This window comes from Diabrotica virgifera, chromosome 2, assembly GCF_917563875.1.
Source record: "Diabrotica virgifera virgifera chromosome 2, PGI_DIABVI_V3a".
NCBI classification, from domain to species: Eukaryota; Metazoa; Arthropoda; class Insecta; order Coleoptera; family Chrysomelidae; genus Diabrotica; species Diabrotica virgifera.
Genome location: NC_065444.1, coordinates 14,409,161 through 14,431,126, shown reverse-complemented (window position 1 = coordinate 14,431,126; position 21,966 = coordinate 14,409,161). Strand labels below are relative to the sequence as shown.

Sequence of the window (21,966 nt, the reverse complement as noted above, 5' to 3'; positions counted from 1 at the left end):
ACAATCGATATCTTTCGATTTATCTCAACATCATTTAGATACCTCACTGTAATACATTTATAGTAGATCAGGCAAATTATATTATGGATTGAGTGGTCCAGCTATCTTTGTCTGCCACATGCGCGCGATCGCTTGGTTAAAAGAGATAGATAGACCACCTATCGACTTTTTGCACTGTATTCCCTGTCTACCCTTATGTCTATGAATACATTTTCATTTAAGAAAAACTGTCACTTTTGACAATAATTCATAATAAATTGCAATCGTAACTTCAAATTTAAACTAATCGATTTATTTTGGCAGCAAATTATTTCTAGCCATGTGACATATTAATTACATTAATATTTCATTTGTAGAAAGTTGAGGAAAATTACGTTATACAATTTTAGTAATAATTTATTTAGGTACCCTTTTGCAATCAAGCAAAGCATTATAGCACGAAGAATGATATTCAATAGAATTTTCACAATTATCTGGCAACTGAACCTCATTGAATTGATGACGAAGTATTTTACTAAATTTGTAAAATGTTCGAAAATTACTCAAAAATGTTGCGTTGAATGGTTTCACTTTTGATTTGGCGACTTAAAATTTAAACTGTTGACACTCAAAAATAGACACAAAAACACTCCATAGTTAATATAAATTTTAATTTCCAACACACGTGGCAAACAGAAACTTACAGACCATGTACTTTCAAATACTACTTTGTATAGCAAAAGTGTCACACTGAAAAATGCAGCCTTCTAATACATACTTCTAAGCATAATGTATCACATAGATAAATAAAAACAAAAATAAAAACTTTTTATTTCTCTATGATGTGTCATATTTACGTCTATTCTTATAAGCACCGAAGTTTTAGACTCTTCACATTTTTCAACGTCGTTTACAGGGTTAAGATTTGAGTATGGAAAAAAATGTATACAACGTTTTTTGTAGGAAATTTTCCGTAATTTCTGATGCGCCTAATTAGAAAACCCTAGGAGATTGCTTTCACATGTTTTTTGACATTTTTTATTATCATTTTCAGAATATCTAGAACAAACTCCACCCAAAAAAATAATTGTTTTGCAATATAAACATGAATTGATACTTACCTCACTGTTTTTAGAGTGTGCATGTATATATATGCACATGCAAATATGTGAATATAAATAATAATATATAACTAAAATAGCTTTATAAATATGTGACTAAGTCATTCTGAAAAAATGTTTTTTATTTATTTCCTTCGATTTGCCCAAACTTTTTGTCCGACATATAACTTTTTGCGTTACAAAATATAATTTGTACATAAACAAATCAAAATTAGCTTGCTATTTATCACCAACATTTTTGTCTATATCTTACATGTTTAGAATGTCCGACTAGTAAAATTTCCCATTAATTTCTGCTATTCATCACCAACATAATTCCTGTGATGTGACATGTTCTACGTGTCGGACTCGTTAAAATGCCCAACCTTTTGGTCGGACAAACATTTTTTCATATATGATATATCGTTGGCTATTGAATAAACTTAAAAACAACTTGCTATTTTTCACCATCATAAACTTGTCAGGACGACACGTTTATCATGCTCCACCGTTAAAACTTCCCCTGTTCCAGTGTTCTCGTGCATCAATGTTTGTCCGACTAGACACCGTTAAGCTATTAACAAATTTTCAGCTTGCTATTAATCAACTTTTCTTTCTTACGCGGGATTCAGGTCTAAATGATTGAATAATAATTGTGAAAATAACTAGAGTACATTAATCAATAACACTCAATTTATTCGGTCAATAACTTAGTTTCGTATATTTAATAAATAATGTTAATTGTGACAACAACTCACTTTCTTGATTTCGTACATGACAAGCAATTACCTTGGTTTATTGTGACAACGAACAGATTTCATTAAAACAATGTACAAATGTTGTTAATATAGAGTAATATATGATTATTGTATAGATGTAAGCTGATGTTGTGACAACGAATGCATTAATCAATCTACTATTGCGTTCAATACCCACAATCAATGCGATCATTGTGACAATAATCGTAGTTGTTGAGACAATAAATGTTTTGCTTGACCATTTAAAATGTAACGGCTTTTCCTTATCGTGATACCCCTAGCTTCTCTGTGTTACCATTGTTTAAGAAAGAATTCTTTGTTAAACAATGCTGTTACCTCTACCGAAGTGCCGAATAATAATTTATTTCGTTTCCAAGTGTAGTCCGTAGTAGAAGGAAGTTTTCGTGTGTCTCTTATCGTGAGAAAACTAATTAGTATTTTTGAAAATTTAAACGCTGAATAAAATATTACAGTATTATCGAGGGTCTGAAGTCCCTGAGAACTTCTATAATGATTATTTTAGTAAGTCACAGGGGTGAAAAAGAGAAAATTTAATATGATTTTTAATTTCAAAAGAACCATTCAAAAGAAACTTTTTGTTTATTCTAAGGGACTTTTTGCCCTCGTTAATAATGTAGTCTTGTATTCTGCGTTTAAATTTTTCAAAAATACTTATTAGTTTTCTCAGGATTCCAAAAAAAATGAATGCGTTTAAAAAGAATTCGATCGAAATTTTGCACCTGCGCTCTCAAAAAGGATTAAAGTGTTATACATTTTTGGAATCATTATCTCAAACGCTTTTAAATGAGCTGTCACATGACGTACTTTCCCTTTTAAAAAAATCAAAGTTACGCCTGTCACCTGAAGAGGGATCGTTTAAAGTTCGAAATATTGATGTTATAATATACTTTGCTTATGTGCTAAAAATAAATAAGTTAATAGGGGGGGGGGAGTGTAACACTTATTTAAAAAATTATTATTAATCAATTAATATCATACAGTGGGCTAATGCATTCAGTAATTATTAATAAAAAATAAAATAAGAATGAATAGAATTGCTTGTAAGAAAAACCGTATTTATTGTGAGAATGAACGAAATTAATTGTAACAATAAACGGAAATAATTGTAGAAATAAACGAAATACGTCAGGAGAAATAACAATGTTATTGACACAACGAATAGTCTTCGTCGCTCAATTAACGACGTTGTTGTTTCAATAAATAGTGTTCGTTGACTCAGTGAACAGAGTTCGTAATATCAATAAATAGTGTTCGTTGACTCAGTGAACAGAGTTCGTAATACCAATAAAGTGATATTATGGTATACATAATGAATGTTCATCCATTCAATAAACGTAATACATTGGCTCAACTAACGAAAATAATGAATTGATGAACATCGCTTTGTTGTTCCAATATAACCAAGAATTGGACAAATTTTAAGTATTGCGTTTGTTGTCTGAATTAACATTTTTATTGATATTACGTACCTTTTTCGTTGAGTGTGGGCCGACGACATAAAAAGGGTAGCGTGAAACCGGCTACAAGCGGCCCAGTGTAGAGAACACTGGATAGAACTGAGGGAGGCATATGTCCAGCAGTGGATGCGATTGGCTGATTGATGATGATGACGAAGTTCAGGACACGCGATAGGTTAGAAAGACCTTGGATAGACTTCGGGAAAAAACTAAGGTTACAATAAAAATTTATTAAAAATCCTTTATAAAAGGTATATTTATTAAAAAAAAAATGGTAGTACTTACTTAACTGCTCTTACTACTGTTTTGTCCAAACCGTACAGGCGTAAATTCTTGAGATTTAAGTTGATACCACTCGTACCACTTGTTTCCACAGCCGGTATTACGTATGGGTCGAAACTAGGAATTTTATATGCTTTGTCCCCTGAAAAAGAGAATGGAAATAATATCAAATAAATTTAAATAAATTACCAATAACATTTATTATCAATTTCGATAATTTGTAACCACGTGTGTAACGATTATGTCGCCATGCGCACTGCTTGCTTTAGAGCGCTGTGTACATAGGCATTCCCATCTTACTTTCCACCACTACCATCGGTGCGTTCTAGGAGATGGATCACCGACAACGATATAAAACCAGGTTCGCCACAACAGAGAGGATATTTCTGTCGGGTGGTGTAAAAATCTGGTCACACCTCCACTGACCCTAGGGTATTGCCTGAAGGCCAACCGCTTCAAGGTTCAAACCGTGCTACCAAGTATTGATTTGTTGCTTTTCCGTTCCTTATCGGATCGAGTATTGATCGATCCGTCCAACTCTGGCCCAGATTAAGTACTGATTGTTCTTTTAGGACAAAAGAAACAATATTATAAACGGAACAACATCACTCCTGTACTAAGTAATAAAATATTGTATGTATATAAGCTGTACACTCCCGTGGAAGTTATAGCTGTTTTTCACTTTAATGATCCGTTAAGACATGTGGGATCAGTCCACTTTTCTTCTAATCTGTCTCCTCAAAGCTTTTGGTGTGTCTTCGTTTCCGTCACTACTTTTCTCCACTCATTTCGGTTCTCAGTCTTTCTTTTCAGTTTCGAATTCCCATAACTCTTAAGTCGTTTTCGACTTGCTGTTTCCATCTTTATTTTGGTCTGCCTCGTGCTGTTGTCTCAGTGGGTATCCAGTTGGTAATAACTTTAATGGGATCATCTTCACTTTTTCTACTTATATGACCATACCACCTTATTCTTTGTGCTTTTGCTTCTTTCAATATGTTTGCTCATTCCATCCATTGTTCTATTTCGTGGTTCATCTAGGGTCTTCTTTCGTTTTCATTTATTACTTTTGGTCCCAGAATGTTACGCATTATTTTTCTTTCAAATACTTTCAGCTGTTCTTCTTCTTTTAACGTTAGGGTGTTGGTTTCTATGGCATACATTACCACTGGCCTTATGGTAGTCTTATATATTTGCATCTTTGTATTTCTGCTTAATTTTTTATCTTTTATTATTTTTTTATTTTTGTGGTAAGCTCTATTTCCTGCTTGTAGTTTCTGTTTCAGGTCTATTTTTTCATTATCTCTACTAATCATCGTTCACAAGTATTTGAATGTATCTACTTCCTCAAATCTGTAATTATCTATTATCATTTGTGTTAGTCTTGTTTTCTTGAATCTGCTTGCGTTCATGTACTTTGTTTTTTCCATATTTATGTCTAGTCCTCTTCTTTTTGCCCCTTTTTCTATTTCAGAGAATGCCTTAATTAATGATCTTTTGTCCCGGGCTATTATAACGATATCGTCTGCATAACCTACTATTTGTACTGCATTTTTATTAATTATTCCGTTATTTGTTGCTTCTTTTATTGCACAATCTAGAGCTGTAATGAATAACTCAGTTGACAGGGCATCCCCTTGTCTGACTCCGTTTTGGACCCTAATCTTCTCTGTTGTCTTTTGACCTAAATCTATTACTGCTTGTGCCTCTTTCATTGTCATTTTTATTAACTGTATTAATTTTCCTGGTATTTTTATGCGTGTTAGATCTTCTATTAGTTCTCCTCTTTTTAATTTATCGAAGGTCTGTTTAAAATCCACAAAAAGCATATGCAGTTCCATGTTGTGTTCATATGCTTTCTCTATGATTTGTCTTATTATGTGAATAGCTTCTATCGTCGATTTTTCTTTTCTGAATCCATATTGGTAATTTCCTATGATTTTTTCGGTATGCTCTGCTAGTCTGTTCTTTATTATTCCCGTCATGACCTTATATGTCACATTTAGCAAGGTGATTCCTCTATAGTTTTTGCATATTTTTTGGTCTCCATTTTTGGGTAACGTTATAATTATTCCCGTTTTCCAGTCTTCTGGCATTCTTTCCTCTTTCAAATCGTTACAATTAATTCATGTATTTTTTTAGTTAGAGTTTCTCCACCATATTTGATGAGTTCTCCGTTTATGTTGTAATAACCCGCTGCTTTTTTGTTCTTGATCTTCTTGATACTTTCTGCTACTTCTTCGTATGTAGGTTCCTTGTATTCCTCCGCGTCCTGTCTTATCCTTATTATGTCCCCTTCCTGTGTCATCTCACCTGATGCTTTATATAATTCCTCGAAATGTCTTATCCAAATGTCTTCTTCTATGGCTACCATCGGTTTTGGTTTTTTGCTAATTTTAAGTAATTATATAGTGGTTTAGAATTATTTCTCATGTTTTCTCTTTCGATGTCCATCATTATTTCTTCAAATTTTCTTTTCTTTTTCATTTTACATGTTTGCTTTGCGATTGCTCTCCTTGCTCTCCTATATGTTTCCATATCTTCTGCTGTTCCTGAGTTTATCCATTTCAATCTGGCTTTATTCTTTCTTTCTATTTGTTCTCTACATTCCTGGTCAAACCATTCATTTCTTCTGATGTTTCTTATTGTGCCAGCCAATTTCTGTATCCGCTGCCTTTTCTAAGGCTTGTTTAATTCGTTTCCATTGTTCTTCTATTTCTTCTTCTTCGTGTTGCATTCCTCTTTTAAGTTCTTCTTTGTATCTATCTTTTATTTCATCCTCCTCCAGTTTTGTATGTTCCATTTCTTTTTCGCTACTCTTGTTTCTTTTGGTTTTGCCTTAATTTTGCATTTTGCATTCACCAGGAAGTGGTCGGAGTCTATGTTCGCTCCTCTATATGATCGTACATCATTTATTGACTTCGCTTGTTTTTTCTTGATCAGAATGTGATCGATTTGGTTTCCGGTATTAGTTCCAGGTCTTAACCATGTTATTTTGTGTACGTGTATTTATTGTGTAATAAAATATTAACGTTTCTTTTTCTTACCTTTTATAAGAGAGGGCAATGCCTCTATAGCATGTTGCTTGGCACATTCATTTAATTTGGGATCAGTTTTTTTACAAGGTGTGATGTAAGGAGCTAAAAAAAACACAATTAGACATATTTAAATCAAACTCAAAGAGTGCAGTGTTTTATAGTGATTGCATTGCGTACATTATTTTGTGATGTTGTTTTCTAAGTTTATATTTTAGGGGAGTGCATATAGATTTTCACTTCGGAAAAAATCAAACAAGAACTTTTTGTCATTTCATTAAGAAATGTTTAATAAACAACATATCAAAAAGTTCTACTCGAGAAGTGGGTGCTTCATTTTTTATTAAACAAATGAACTGCGAAATTAGATGTTTTTTTAAATAACTTCTGATTTTTTAAATTATACCTTTATTCAAAAATATGCATTATTAACCGGTGAAAATTGTTAAAATAATTACTTATGCTAATTCAAAGAATTTTTGTAAGGATTAGTATAAATTTTAATTTTTGTGGAAATGGCGTATGTTTAATTTTTTACTTTGTCCTAAAAAATTCGAAAGGGTTCTCTTGGTTTCATCATAACTTGCTTAATTTTGATGTTATTAGCTTCTTCTGGAGCTCATTTGTTAGGTATTCTGAAGTACTTTGATAAGTGTTTAACAGGTATATTTTATAAAATGCTTCATTTCCCCGTTATTTAAGCTTGAATACTTAGATTTGAGTACTCATCGAAATAAACATACATTCAATTACCTATAACTCACTTTGACTTAACATTCGTTTAGTAGTTTAAGTGAACAGTGTATTCAATTTTTATTGTCTTCAATTTTGGTAAGAGTAATTTTTTTGTTAAAGCTAATAGTTTTTGAGTTATACGTGAAAAACATCTTTAAAACATGCATTTTTTTTTACGAAAAAATAATATTTTTGATCTTTAATAACTCAAAAAGTATTGATTTATGTTAATAACTTAATATAACAAATTTTGCTTAGAATTTGTCCCTCTATCGATTTATGGTATTATTTTTAATAAAATAAATTTCACCCTCGAGAAGGGGTGGCATCCGCCCTCAAGGTGAAAGCGCAAGTTGGCATCATGTCACCTTTGTTCCTTGAGGTATCCTCTAACTGCTCACTAATTTTCATGAAAATCGATGGAGGTTTAACGAAATAGGAGGTGAAAACCTTCAGTGACTGCACTACTACTGTGGCAAAAACATTATATTTTTCAAAATTTTGAAATGTGTTTAAATCATAGAACAATTTTAAATTTTGTTTTTAATACAGATTTCAATCCTCTACAAACAGCTCCTCATGACTTTTGATGTAAAATAATTGGGGAAGCAGTAATTCAACAGAATATAATTTTACATTGAGTTTCCTATGGCCCGTTTTGCGATTCACCACCCTGTATATGTTACGGGCAATAACGTAAATCCGGCCAATACCGTTAATAACCGGTCAATATCGACAATGGCCTATTGAACTAGCCATTGTCGACAATGGCAGGATATTAACGTTATTGTCCACAGAAACTGGGCCTTGATGATAATTTTAAATTCTTGATAACATTTCCATCATTGTTCGGTCAATGTCAACAATGCTCGTTGTTAATCGGTCAATATTGAAATTTAGACTAAAAGATAGGTTATGTTTATTATTTGCTTAATTTCTGTACTCGTGCTGAAATTACTCGTAGTAAATTTATATAAAAAGTGTTACAAAATGCCATGGTTCACTATCTTGTCAAAATAAAAATGATTAGCCTTCAAAAACTATATCTTATATAAACAAAAAATTTATAGGACATCATACCTAATTTTATTTATTTATCAACATTGGCCATTTGCTTTTGGCCACTGTCGTTATTGACTGGCTATTGATAAAACTCCAATTTTAGGTTATTTTTTTTTTCAACATTGGCCAATAGCTAATGTTATTGTCGTTAATGGCCGGGCATTGTCGCTAATAACCAGGGGAAATGGACATTCACGACAATGCCCGGTCTTTAACGTCAATGGCCAATTTACATCATTATCCGTATTACATAAAAAGAAATGCCATTATATCAATTATGATTTAATAAAACTTATTGACAAAACATTAAAAAAAACTAATTAATTTAGTTCGTATCCATTATACAACACAAAATGAAGCATAAAGTAATAATAATAATACATAATAATTGTTTTTCTTTGCAAATTTTTGTCAAAACTTAAATAGTATTTAGGAAAACTAACTTCAAGATCCTCGCATCACGTATTTTTACATTTTTCGGAATACTAAAATATACATAAGTCTGTACACAAGGCTTAAGATCAAACACGCCATTAAAACCTATTTCATGTACCTAGGTACTTTATGTTACATTGTGTTTTGTGCATATTTAAAAGAATAATTGTCAAAATATACTACAGTTTAATTTATAATAATTTACCCAATGCAAAAAAATGATAATTCAAATATAACAAAATAACTTTGAAGAATAAGGTTACATTTCACAAAACTACTTTTTACTCACATTGCATTGTTTCTTTTTTATGATTATCCAAAAAAAAAAGTTACAACTAAGAAACCCTTCTATCAGAACATACTGTCCACTTCTAGTTTTATAACTTTTAAGAAAAATGGGTATATCTTTACTCATAACTCTATATCCCAAAAATAAATCACCCTTTTTAATTAAATTAACTTATTTTTGTCTATTATATTCCAAGATAATATTATGTATTCAACATAACTGTATTCTCTAAAGCGAATAACGTTCTGTAGAGAAAGGTAGGTGGAAACCAAAGAGTTACATCTGCCATCTCTCGGATACTAGTGTACTTACGCATGTAACTATTTTTTCCATAGTAGAAGTCATTATTTCGAAGCCATTGATGCAATAAAAAAAACTTTAACATTTTGAGATGTAACCCTCTTCTTCCAAATGAAGGATATATGTACCTATCACAATTTTTGATACAGCCACACGCCTTTGGTTATGTTCTAAATACCATCATTACAGTTGAGTCCGCGAATCTTTACCCGTGCGTTATCATTTAAAGCATACGAAATAAGTCGGAAATTGAAATTTACTAAAGCAACAACAAGAGACAGTAAGTTACTTGCTGTTGTGTTTAGTAAATTTCAATTTCCGACTTATCATCGACTTATTTCGTATGCTTTAAATCAGGGGTCACCAATTAGCGGACCGTGGTCCGCATCCGGACCGTGAGCTAGTTTTATACCTAGTGTTTGACAATTTTGAAAATGTTTGGCCATGAAATTGTGTACTATGTTTGGCTCAACTTATGTGTACGAAGCCGCTTTATCAAGGATGAACTTTATTAAAAATCGGTAGAGATCTCACTTAACACATGAATATCTCAACTCCCTAATGAGACTCAGTTGCACTAAACTCACTCCAAACTTCAGACAGGTTGTACATAAAAAAATGTCATTTTTCTCTCTGATAATTTAATTTTGTAGAGTTTTAGTTTTGTAAGAGTTTTCCCACTTATTGTTATACTTACTAATCATTAATTTTGAAATTAAGTTAGCTGTAATATAAAATTGTCATGTGCATTTTTTTATATTCATTTCCTCTCTACTATATGTTAAGTGGGAGTACTTTTCAGATGTGCTTTAAATTAAAATAATTTTCAGATTTAATAAGTTTGCAACAAACACCTTGCATTGAAACTAATGTAGAAAAGATAACATGTTAATTAGCATTTTGTACTATGATTATTTATTTTAAATTCCTCAGTTTCCTTTCTACAAAATTGAAGATGTCTAAAAACTTCATTAGCATTCAAAATATAAATTCCTAATTTTTAAAATATTCTCAGTAATAATTTACAATACTGCTGTTTTCAAAATATACTGATAATAACATCAAAACAATATAAAATGAATTTATATTTTATTTATTGTACCAGGAAAACTTACAGAAAAGTATACAGTAATTAAAAAACAATCAGATATTATTAGTTTTTCTTTCCATATTAGTACATGTGTGAAGCCACTTTCGTATGAAAAATGTTTCTGACTCGATTTCTTTGCGGATTCCTGTTCAAAAATGTCCCCCTTAAACAAATCAGAAGGGTGCCGGGTGAAACAATTTTTTAAGCAAATGTAAAATTACTTTTTTGCCTCGAAAAATATATTTTTAGGTTTCTTGGGTAATTATAAACAATAAAGGTCTCCTGTCATATTTCTGAAAAGTTGATAGTTTTCGAGTTATAAGATATGCGATTTAAAATCTGAAAAATGCGAAAATATGCATTTGCGATGCTTGAAAACTCGTAAGTTTTAATAAAATGACAGATCTTTTTTATTTAGGATTACCCAAAAATGCTAAAAACATATTTTCGTGGGCAAAAAAGGTGATGTTTTGAATTTGTTAAAAAAAATATTAAACAATTTCTGCCCAAAAATTTCGCTCGGCACCCTTCTGATTTGTTTATAGGGGATATTTTTTAACAAGAATCCACAAAGAAACCGAATCAGAACAGTCAGACACAGGCAGCATAAATCCGGCCCCCGGAAGTGTCATAGGTTTTCGAAACGGACCCTCAGGGAAACTAATTGGTGACCCCTGCTTTAAATGATGACGCACGGGTAAAGATTCCCGGACTCAACTGTATACTATTTTAAAAATATATCGTTTTAATTAGCAAATGATTTAGTTGTAAAAACCTACCAATGAGTTGGACATATAAAATTCGATTATTTTATAGTTTTATAGTTAAACTCCCATAAGAGTGCGTTACGAAGGGGGGGGGGGGTGGTAAAAATCTTCAAAAATCGCGTTGCGTAAAACTTGAACGCTCCCTATCACAATGAATGTTCTAGTTTAACTAGAACCCAGTAAAAATTTAAATTTTTTAATGTGACACATAAACAAATTGACTTAACTATACTATATAAGTATTGAAGTATTGAATATTATTTCTAGTATAGTTTCGACTTTTTTGACAACTCTTCAGTTAGATCTAATTAGAATCAAGAACAAACCGAGAAAAAGAAACACGGATAGATCAGCAAATTTCGATCACATCGAGAATAGTCTCGTTTAGAAGCTATATCTAATTCATGTTGCTTCATGGCAGAAAATAGACATAGTATCTCTTGGTAGAGGTATCCTGCTTAGTGGGTTTGCTCCGTTGTACTCTTGTACCTACGGCATATTATGCCCTTTCACTTACCAGGCTATCGTGCAAGTTATTTTTGTCTTGCTGCGTATTATGAGGTCAAGTTTCTTGGGTGGTAACCTCAGTAATCTGTTTATTATACTTTTCATTGAGGACTTGATCTACAATTATTGCCTCTCGATTGTGTATCTCCCGATCGACTTCGTTTCTGATGGTATAGTGTGTCTAGTCTCTGGCGTAAGATTGTTTCGTATAATAACCCGGTATTGATCTGATACTCGTTGTTCAGATACTTGAATATGTTGTCGGTAGCCGATCGTTTCTTGACCAAGGTTTGTCACCTTGTAATAGAAGGGCAAAATATTTTCATTCATGGACACAGTCCATTTCATGCGCTGCCTAGGTTGCCCCGCTTGCGTCAGCGCCTGCTGATGTTCCAGCGCGGCACCTTCAGCGTGTGGAGCTATTGCTGTTGTTTGGCTCACTTCTGGTTGTTGTTGGTATGTAAATAGCTGATTGTATGACATGGGCCTGCCTCCTTAACGCTCTGCACCGACTATTAATGTTATATTATTGGTCATATTTGATATATAGAAAAGTTTAATGCTAATTAATTCCACAATGTAAGACGTGACCTTTGTAATAGCTAATTTGTTTTTGAAAGTTAATAATATATACTAATTAAATTGAGTACGAAATTATTACATTGCTGTAATTTGAATGATTTTATTTGCAGTACACGTGAAGTACATCGTTGTTTAATAATTAATTTAATGGAAAATGGTTGTTATTAAATCCAGAGCATATAATAAATAAACAGCATAAATACACGAAACAAAAACTCATAGGCTATTGATTATATTCAAAATAAGATAGCTAAAAGGAACTACAACGTTAACGGGGTTTTATTATTTGATATGGTCAATGGACATCTATATATGAAAAAACCGCGGAGTGCTACCATTTAAAGGGGTGCGTTTTTGAGAAATGGGTGAATTAGTCCCTGGGCACAGGTTACATTAGGGTGAGTTCTATGCACTTTTGATACAAATACTTCTACATAAAAATTGTTCCTGGTTAAATTTCCTATCTAAATATAACTTTTTAAAGTCAAAGATACTTTTTTTTACAAAAATATATTCAAAAGAAAAAGCACAAAGAAACCCAAAAGGAAGAAATTTTGTTTTTTGTCCCATAACTTTTGTCCACGGGGATATAGGTATAGACATTGCTTCACAGAAAAAAAAAACTTACATATTTTCTCTTTAAAAAGATGTTTGGTAGAGGTCACCAGGATTTACAGTTTCCGAAATATGATTTTTCAAAGTTCGCCAATCACAGCAATTTTGGGCAATTTTCCTTGTTATTTCGCAAATATTGTTCTGTAACTTTTTTCTACGTAACTTTAGGTATATGCAATGGTACATGTAAGAGGAATAGAAATCAATTACCTTTAAAATGGTCTACTGTATAACGTTGTACGACTTTTGTTAAAGAGATTGTGGTTTATCAAGTTTTTATACTTTTAACGATTTTTTTATAATATAATATAAAAATAAAGCAAAATTATTATATAATATATTATATATTATATAATACCTAATATAAAAAAATATTGTTTTTTACATTTTTTACGATTATTTTTGAAATTTCTCATTATAACTTTTTTTCTTGTATATGAATATACTATCTATATATTGCGCAACAAAGGGGGCTTACTTTCTGTTCTTTAAAATGGTGTATCATCTATATTTAAATACATAATTGAAACCGAGTGATTCTTTGATATTTTTTTACCTGTATTATTTAAAATATTTCTTTTACAAAAATTACAAAAACATTAGTCTTAAAAAACATCACTTTAGTTAAAATTATTTAAACGTTGACATTTAAAAAAATTTCAAAATCAAAGTCCATCTCTTCATTAGCATTAGCTTCAATATCTTCCTCTGACACCTCAGTTATCTTAGAGTTCCCACAATTAGTACCCATGCACATGCACCCTTTGCAGAATATTGAACAACTAATTCCTATCTTCCTACAACCGCAGTTTTTTGTACATCCTTTGGTACATTTACATGCTATTTTTTCAATCAAAGCTTGTGGTGCAGTAGCTTTGACAGTAAATATTGGAATTAATCCATATTTTCAAGTTTGCCCGGCCGAGTCAAGTGGATCAAAAGTATTACCTATAAAAAATAAGATTCAATCATAACATACAATCACATAAAAAAGTTATAATGGGGAATTTAAAAAATAATCCTAAAATCAAAAATCGTTGCAAGTACTTATTACAATTTGAAAAAGCATATTTTATTCAAAAATAACCCTAGAATTTTTTTTAATACACCATTTTAAAGTAAACAGAATAAGCTTTCTTTTTTATTATATAATATATACCATATAGAAAAAAAAGTTATAATGGGAAATTTAAAAAATAATCGTAAAAATATAAAAACTCGTTAAAAGTCTTGAAAAAGATAACCTCTTTAAAAGAAGTCGTACAACATTATACATTAGACCATTTTAAAGGTAATTGATTTCTATTCCTCTTACATGTACCATTGCATATACCTAAAGTTACGTAGAAAAAAGTTACAGAACAATATTTGCGAAATAACAAGGAAAATTGCCCAAAATTGCTGTGAGTGGCGAACTTTGAAAAATCATATTTCGAAAACTGTAAATCTTAATGACCTCTACCAAACATCATTTTAAAGAGAAAATATGTAAGTTTTTTTTTTCTGTGAAGCAATGTCTATACCTATATCCCCGTGGACAAAAGTTATGGGACAAAAAACAAAATTTCTTTCTTTTGGGTTTCTTTGTGCTTTTTCTTTTGAATATATTTTTGTAAAAAAAGTATCTTTGACTTTAAAAAGTTATATTTAGATAGGAAATTTAACCAGGAACAATTTTTATGTAGACGTGTTTGTACCAAAAGTGCATAGAACTCACCCTAATGTAACCTGTGCCCAGGGACTAATTCACCCATTTCTCAAAAACGCACCCCTTTAAAGGGTAGCACTCCGCGGTTTTTTCATATAGAGACATTCATTGACCATATGAAATAATAAAACCCCGTTAACGTTGTAGTTCCTTTCTATAGTACATAATCAATAGCCTATCAATAGATATATGGAAATAAGAAAATCTACGGTTTCGTTTTGATTCAAACTGTCTCCCTCCATCCTCCGATAGTACTATTTCTAGGTCTACCTGTTGTCAAGGAGGCTCTGAGGAAGACAAATTTACCTACATCAACACGACCGTAGTTTCTCGATATAAATTAAAATTATTGATATCGCAGTATGGATAGAACGCTCTCTAACGGGGAATAAGTGAAATGAATTTCGACTCGATTCAAGTTCTCTGTTTAACCCAGGTATGACAATACCAAAAGGCACCGTTAGGAAAATATTCCAATTTACGTAAATTTCGACTCGATTCAAGTTCTCTGTTTAACCCAGGTATGACAATACCAAAAGGCACCGTTAGGAAAATATTCCAATTTACGTAAATTGGAATAATTGGAATAAGTGAAATGAATTTCGACTCGATTCAAGTTCTCTGTTTAACCCAGGTATGACAATACCAAAAGGCACCGTTAGGAAAATATTCCAATTTACGTAAATTGCCGTGCCTTTAATAATTAACGGTGCCTTTTGGTATTGTCATACCTGGGTTAAACAGAGAATTTGAATCGAGTCGAAATTCATATATAGAAATGCGAGGAGACATAATAAATGATAGTTAATATATCAAACTGAAAGGAGCAGAGACTGTCTATAGTTTTGAAAAATTGTTCAAATTTGAATGCTTAAAAGTAACCATAACGATTACGGGAAAAGGAGGAAAAGAAATAGACAAAAGATTAATGAAGGGGGAACTAGCGGGAGTAATCAGTCCCACTGTGATGGATGCCAGCTGCCAGCTAAACGTGGATCATGAACCAGAAGTAAGAAAAGAAAGTAGAAATCTGGGAAAAGAATGGTCTCAGAAAAATCTTCAAAGAAATACAGACAACAGAGGATATTTATGGCAAAAGTACGAACCGAAGAGCTAGATGGCTTGGTCTCATTATACAAAAGCCAGGGGACCGAAATGTTAAAACAATATAGAAGGGGGGAGAAATGAGGAAAAGAAGAGGTCCTACAAAAAAAAACAAAAAAAAAATGGTTATAAACAGTAAAGCAAGACTTGTCAGAATGAGGCGTGATAAATTGAAGAGAAAAAGCAAAGGACCGGAAAAAATGGAGAGAAAAATAAGAAGAGTATGAGCTATGGGGACTCAAAATAAATATGTGTAAAACCGAATGATTATGTATTGGATCCGAGGTTGCAGATTTGAATTTAAGTTTAGAAGACACTATTAAGAGTTGTAAGACTTTTAAGTATTTAGTGTTAATGATAAGCCGATATGGTACTTGTATGAAAGATATAGAAACAAAAATAACACGAGGAAAACCGGCCACGACAGCACTCATGGTGTGGTATGGAACAACACTTTCACCAAAAAATCAAAAAACGCTGAACGGAAGGGCCGCCCGAGAATTTTATCGTACCGATCTATTATCGTTATCGTACTAGATACTGGAATTCTATAAAAATAGCAAAGTTACTCGTTATTTTGATATTTTAGAAACACCTTGTATACTTGAAAATATTTTATGGTTCTACGCATCATTAATTCCTGCATTTGAGAAAATGTTCGATGCCATATTTCGAGGACACACTATAGATGTATAGATTATTGCATAAATCAATAGAATATTATAGTCATACTTTCATTTCAAATTAGTTCATTTTTCTGAGAAATTAATAGTTTACAATATTTGCATTTCATTCTATTTCTATTACGCCAGTCAATGCGCGAGATTAAGAACAAGATATTACCTCCGAACTCTATCCTACTGCATGGATTTTAATGAAATTTTGGGAGTAGCCCAATCTACTAATTCAAAGTGTATCCTATATAATATACTACGGCGCTTTTATCACGGGGGCGGTTCCCACCACTTCTCGGGGGTGGAACATTTTTATTTTCGGATTACATGGAGAAAAAGGAAGATTTTTAAGAAAATTTAAAAATGCATTCTATAATTTGATCACATTTTTTTCAAAAACCATTCATTTTAAACCCGTTCAACTTTTTGAAAGTAGAAATACCAGTATATTAAAAGGTATTGCAGAAGAAAAACAATGCATTTAAATTCTGGTGGATGAGGGGTTAAATGTATGTACTTTTCATTTTTCCTTAAAGTACCTACATTAGTCATATATTTTTTTTGCACCATATCTCGATTAATTTGAATGTAACCGGCATTTAATAGTGCTCGTTTTAAAAACCTTTTCAAACACTACAAAAGGCGTTGGTAGCATTATACACCTAAAACCTACCGTTCCTCTGTTATTTCAAGTTGAATACACCAATTTGAGCATGCACCAAAAAACAAACTCTTTTCGCCAACCATATCTCTTTTTGTATTATAAATACATAGAACATTTACGAAGGAACGAATCTCATTGTTATTTATAATCTAAAAAATGTTTTATATAGTGTTTTTAGTTCGATGCATAGTTTTTAAGGTATTCACAAAAAACCGTCCGAATTGGTCATTTTTCAATGAAAATGGCCAATTTTCAACTACGCATAACTCAAAAAGTATTGAGTTCTCAAAAAAAAGTATAGACCAGTTTTTGCTTAGAAATAGGTTCTCTAGCCACTTCCGTGATTATTTTGACCAACAAATTTTCCACTCCCTTGAAGGGGTGGGAACCGCCCCAAGATAAAAGCGCCATAGTATATAGGGTAGATTTTGTTTCTTGAGCTATTCCCTACTTATTGTGAAAATATCAAGTACATCGATGTAGTAGGATGTAATTCGGAGCCAAATACCCTCATTGACTGCCCTATAATAATAATGCTCTGCTATGATCGCGTGAGAGAGGACACATACAAGATTATAGCAAAATTTCTATTTACTGTAACTTTTCGAGTTTTTGAGCTAAAGCAACGAGTTTTATGTCATTGGAAAGGTAATTTTACATTCTTTCAAAATATGTAAAAACATATAGGGCGTATTTGAAAAAATTAAGATTTTTTTTTTCATTTTCGGTTCAACCGGAAGCCACATTTTGGGTAAAATTTATTGTGATAATAGATAATAAAGTACCATAAATGTCTGCAAAATTTCAAATTTTAGTTTCTATTACAAAGGAAGTTACGGGCACTCGAATATTTTTTTTATAGAAAATTCATAATTTACCGATAGGATATCAACAATATATCAAAAAATAAACAAATTCCTTGGAGCCATTTTTGAGAAAATCTAGTTCAAAGTTATGTCAAATTTTGACCCCTTATATGATAGGCAACCCATAACTTTTTCTGAAAAACGATAATATTCTTCTTATAGCCCCATCTTTAGGCTATATAACAACTTTATCAAATTAAACTTATCTTAAACAAGTTTTTAGATAGTTAGGGAAATGTGTCGGGTGGGCGGTCGGCCATGTTGGCCGCCATTTTGAATTTGGAAATAACTCCGTATTTCTATTTACCTATCGATGAGCTAACTTTGAGTTAAATTTCATTCGCTTCGGTCAAAATTTGCAAAAATGTGCACTAAATAACCCCCTATTTCGGCCCCCCTTTGAGAGGTTTTTTTAAAAGCTTAGTTTCTCGACAAAATTCTCTTAAACTTACTCATACCGAATTTCATCGAAATCGGTCCGGTAGTTGTTGTTGGGCGGTGGCGACATACGTACGTACATAATTCCGACATGTTTTTTTATTTGCTTTTTAGACTAAGGGCGACTCAAAACGTCAAAAAAAAAATGAAATCTGAAAAAATTTTGCACGATCCTATAACTTTATCTATTATACTATACTACGTATGTAGTACGATGAAGTAATAAGGATCTTTCCAAATCTAAGCATAGTGATGAATATTACTCTCAATATGGGGCGGAATTATGGCCAATAACAACGACAATACGAAATAAAATACGAACAGTTGAATTGGACTTTATGATAAGATGTCTACAAATCACCAGAAAGGATAGAATAAGAACAGAGAAAATATGAAACAGATTGGAAGTAGAATGCTATGCTCAATTACAAACAAGTTGGAAACAGAGCCCTGCAGTGGTACGGGCGTATACAAAGAATGCCAGAAAGACCTGCTGTGATAAGGAAGACTTATATAGGAAATTCTACCAACGAATATGGACGCAAACCTTCTATATTCGTTGATGCTATGATAGATAGAGCCCTCAGAGAAGGTGACTGGCAGAATAGAGTCCTCTAGAGGACAAAAATGGCAAAGCCTTAATATTTTTAAAGAAACATTTTGTTAGATTATCTGTCTTTAACCGTTTGCTTAGTTAGTAATGTGGCTTTTTTATATCATTTTAAAAAATGTTGTAATAAATATCAAATTGTCTGAGCTGGTCTCGAGAACTAGTTTATGGCATTGATTAACAATACTTAAGCAAAGACTTGGAAGCTATAACAACATTCGCAAACAAGCATATAATTGAACTAAGCCAGGGTAATAAGACAAAAATACACCCTGTCCGTGACACTTCAATAGCCAGGGTACTGAAGCGTTTTTCCGACAGGTGATACCGATAAGAACAAATTGTAACTATTTCCTACGTAGGATCTGGCGGCCATTTTTATTTATAAACAATTTAGTGTCAAAAAACGGCATTTTTCTCTTTTTTTCAAATTAATGGAAAACAGTAAGAATTATGGTTTTTTTAGTACATACATCTTCTAAAGAATGGAAAAAGCTTTAAAATGGCGTACTTATTACAAAGTTCGAATTTGTTAATTTGAAAGTTAATTGCAAAAAAGTTCGAAATTTCAAAAAAAAAAAACGCTGGACGGAAGGGCCGCCCGAGAACTTTATCGTACCGATCTATTATCGTTATCGTATTAGATACTGGCATTCTATAAAAATACCAAAGTTACTCGTTATTTTGATTTTTTAGAAACACCTTGTATACTTGAAAATATTTTATGGTTCTACGCATCATTAATTCCTGCATTTGAGAAAATGTTCGGGGACACACTATAGATTATTGCATAAATCAATAGAATATTAGTCATACTTTCATTTCAAATTAGTTCATTTTTCTGAGAAATATATAGTTTACAATATTTGCATTTTACTGCATGGATTGTAATGAAATTTTGGGAGTAGCCCAAAGCCCAATCTCCTAATTCAAAGTCTAACATTTTTATTTTCGAATTGCATGGAGCAAAAGAAAGAATTTTAAGAAAATTTAAAAATGCGCTCTATAATTTGATATTATTTTTTTCACCCGTCCAACTTTTTGAAAGTAGAAATAACACTATATTAAGAGGTATTGCAAAAGAAAAACAATGCATTTAAATTCTGGTGAATGAGGGGTTAAATGTATGTACTTCTCATTTTTCCTTAACGTACATTAGTCATATCTTTTTTTGCACCATATCTCGCTTAGTTTGAATGTAACCGACATTTAACGGTGCTCGTTTTAAAGGCCTTTTCAAACACTACAAAAGCATGAGCACTTTGAGCATGCACCAAAAAACAAACTCTTTTTACCTACCATGTCTCTTTTTGTATTATAAATAGAAAATTTACGAAGGAACGAATCTCTTTTCTATTTATAATCTTAAAAAAATTTTATATAGTGTTTTTAGTTTGATGCATAGTTTTTAAGGTATTCACAAAAAACCGTCCGAAAACGTGTCATTTTTTAATGAAAATGGCCAATTTTCAACTACGCATAACTCAAAAAGTATTGAGTTCTCAAAAAAAAGTATAGATCAGTTTTTGCTTAAAAATAGATTCTCTAGCCACTTCCATGCTTATTTTGACCAACAAATTTTCCACCCCCTTGAAGGGGTGGGAATTGCCCCAAGATAAAAGTGCCATAGTATATAGGGTAGATTTTGTTTCTTGGGCTATTCCCTACTTACTGTGAAAATATCAAGTACATCGATGTAGTAGGATGGAATTCCGAGCCAAATACCCTCATTGACTGCCCTATAATAATGCTCTGCTATGATCGCGTGAGAGGGGACACACACAAGATTCTAGCAAAATTTCAATTTTCTGTAACTTTTCGAGTTTTTGAGTTACAGCAACGAGTTTTATGTCAATAGAAAGGTAATTTTACATTCTTTCAAAATATGTAAAAATATACAGGGCGTATCTAAAAAATTAAGATTTTTTTTTCATTTCCGGTTCAACCGAAAGCCATATTGTGAGTAAAATTTATTGTGCTAATAGATAACAAAGTACTATATATGTCTGCCAAATTCCAAAGTTTAGTTTCTATTACAGAGGTAGTTACGGGCACTCGAATATTTTTTTATAAAAAATTCATAATACCCCTCCTATGAGGAGTTAAGAAATCAATCTGACCAGTGTTATTCAATTTACCGATAGGATATCAAAAATATATCAAAAAATAAACAAATTCCTTGGAGTCATTTTTGAGAAAATCTAGTTCAAACTTATGTCAAATTTTGACCCCTTAAATATAGGCAACCCATAACTTTTTCTGAAAAACGATAATATTCTTGTTATAGCCCCATCTTTAGGCTATATAAATGTTTTTTCAAATTAAATCTATCTCAAACAAGTTTTTAGATTGGTAGGGAAATGTATCGGGTGGGCGGTCGGCCATACTGGCCGCCATTTTGGATTTGGAAATGTCAAATTCCGTATTTCTATTTACCTGTCGATGAGCTAACTTTAAGTTAAATTTCATTCGTTTCGGTCAAAATTTGCAAAAATGGGCCCCAAATAACCCCCCAAATAATTTCGGCCCCCCTTTGAGAGGTTTTTTTCAAAAGCTTAGTTTCTCGACAAAATTCTCTTTACATACCGAATTTCATTGAAATCGGTCCAATAGTTTTTGCTGGGCGGTGGCGACATACGTACGTACATACGTACGGAGGTACGTACATACTTCCGACATGTTTTTTTTTATTTGCTTTTTAGACTCAGGGGGAATCGTCGAAAAAAAGTGAAATCTGAAAAAAAAATTTTTGCACGATCCTATAACTTTATCTATTATACTCATACTGCGTATGTAGTACGATAAAGTAAAAATTAATTAGTTGACATTTTATAAAATATTTAAACCTATGGACATTACAAACACTGATTTTGACGAACACACTTTTTTAA

At 32.0% G+C, this 21,966-nt stretch overlaps 1 protein-coding gene across 1 annotated transcript in view; it reads right to left on the bottom strand.

Annotated features, from left to right (window-relative positions):
* LOC114345500 (uncharacterized) overlaps positions 1-21,966 on the bottom strand; it is a 35,282-nt gene that overhangs the window by 12,307 nt on the left and 1,009 nt on the right. Inside the window, exons 2-3 of the mRNA XM_028296322.2 lie at positions 6,642-6,734; positions 3,601-3,739 (exon numbers count right to left, since the gene is read on the bottom strand). Coding sequence (XP_028152123.2) covers positions 3,601-3,739; positions 6,642-6,734 — 232 coding nt within the window. The remainder of the gene's footprint in view (positions 1-3,600; positions 3,740-6,641; positions 6,735-21,966) is intronic.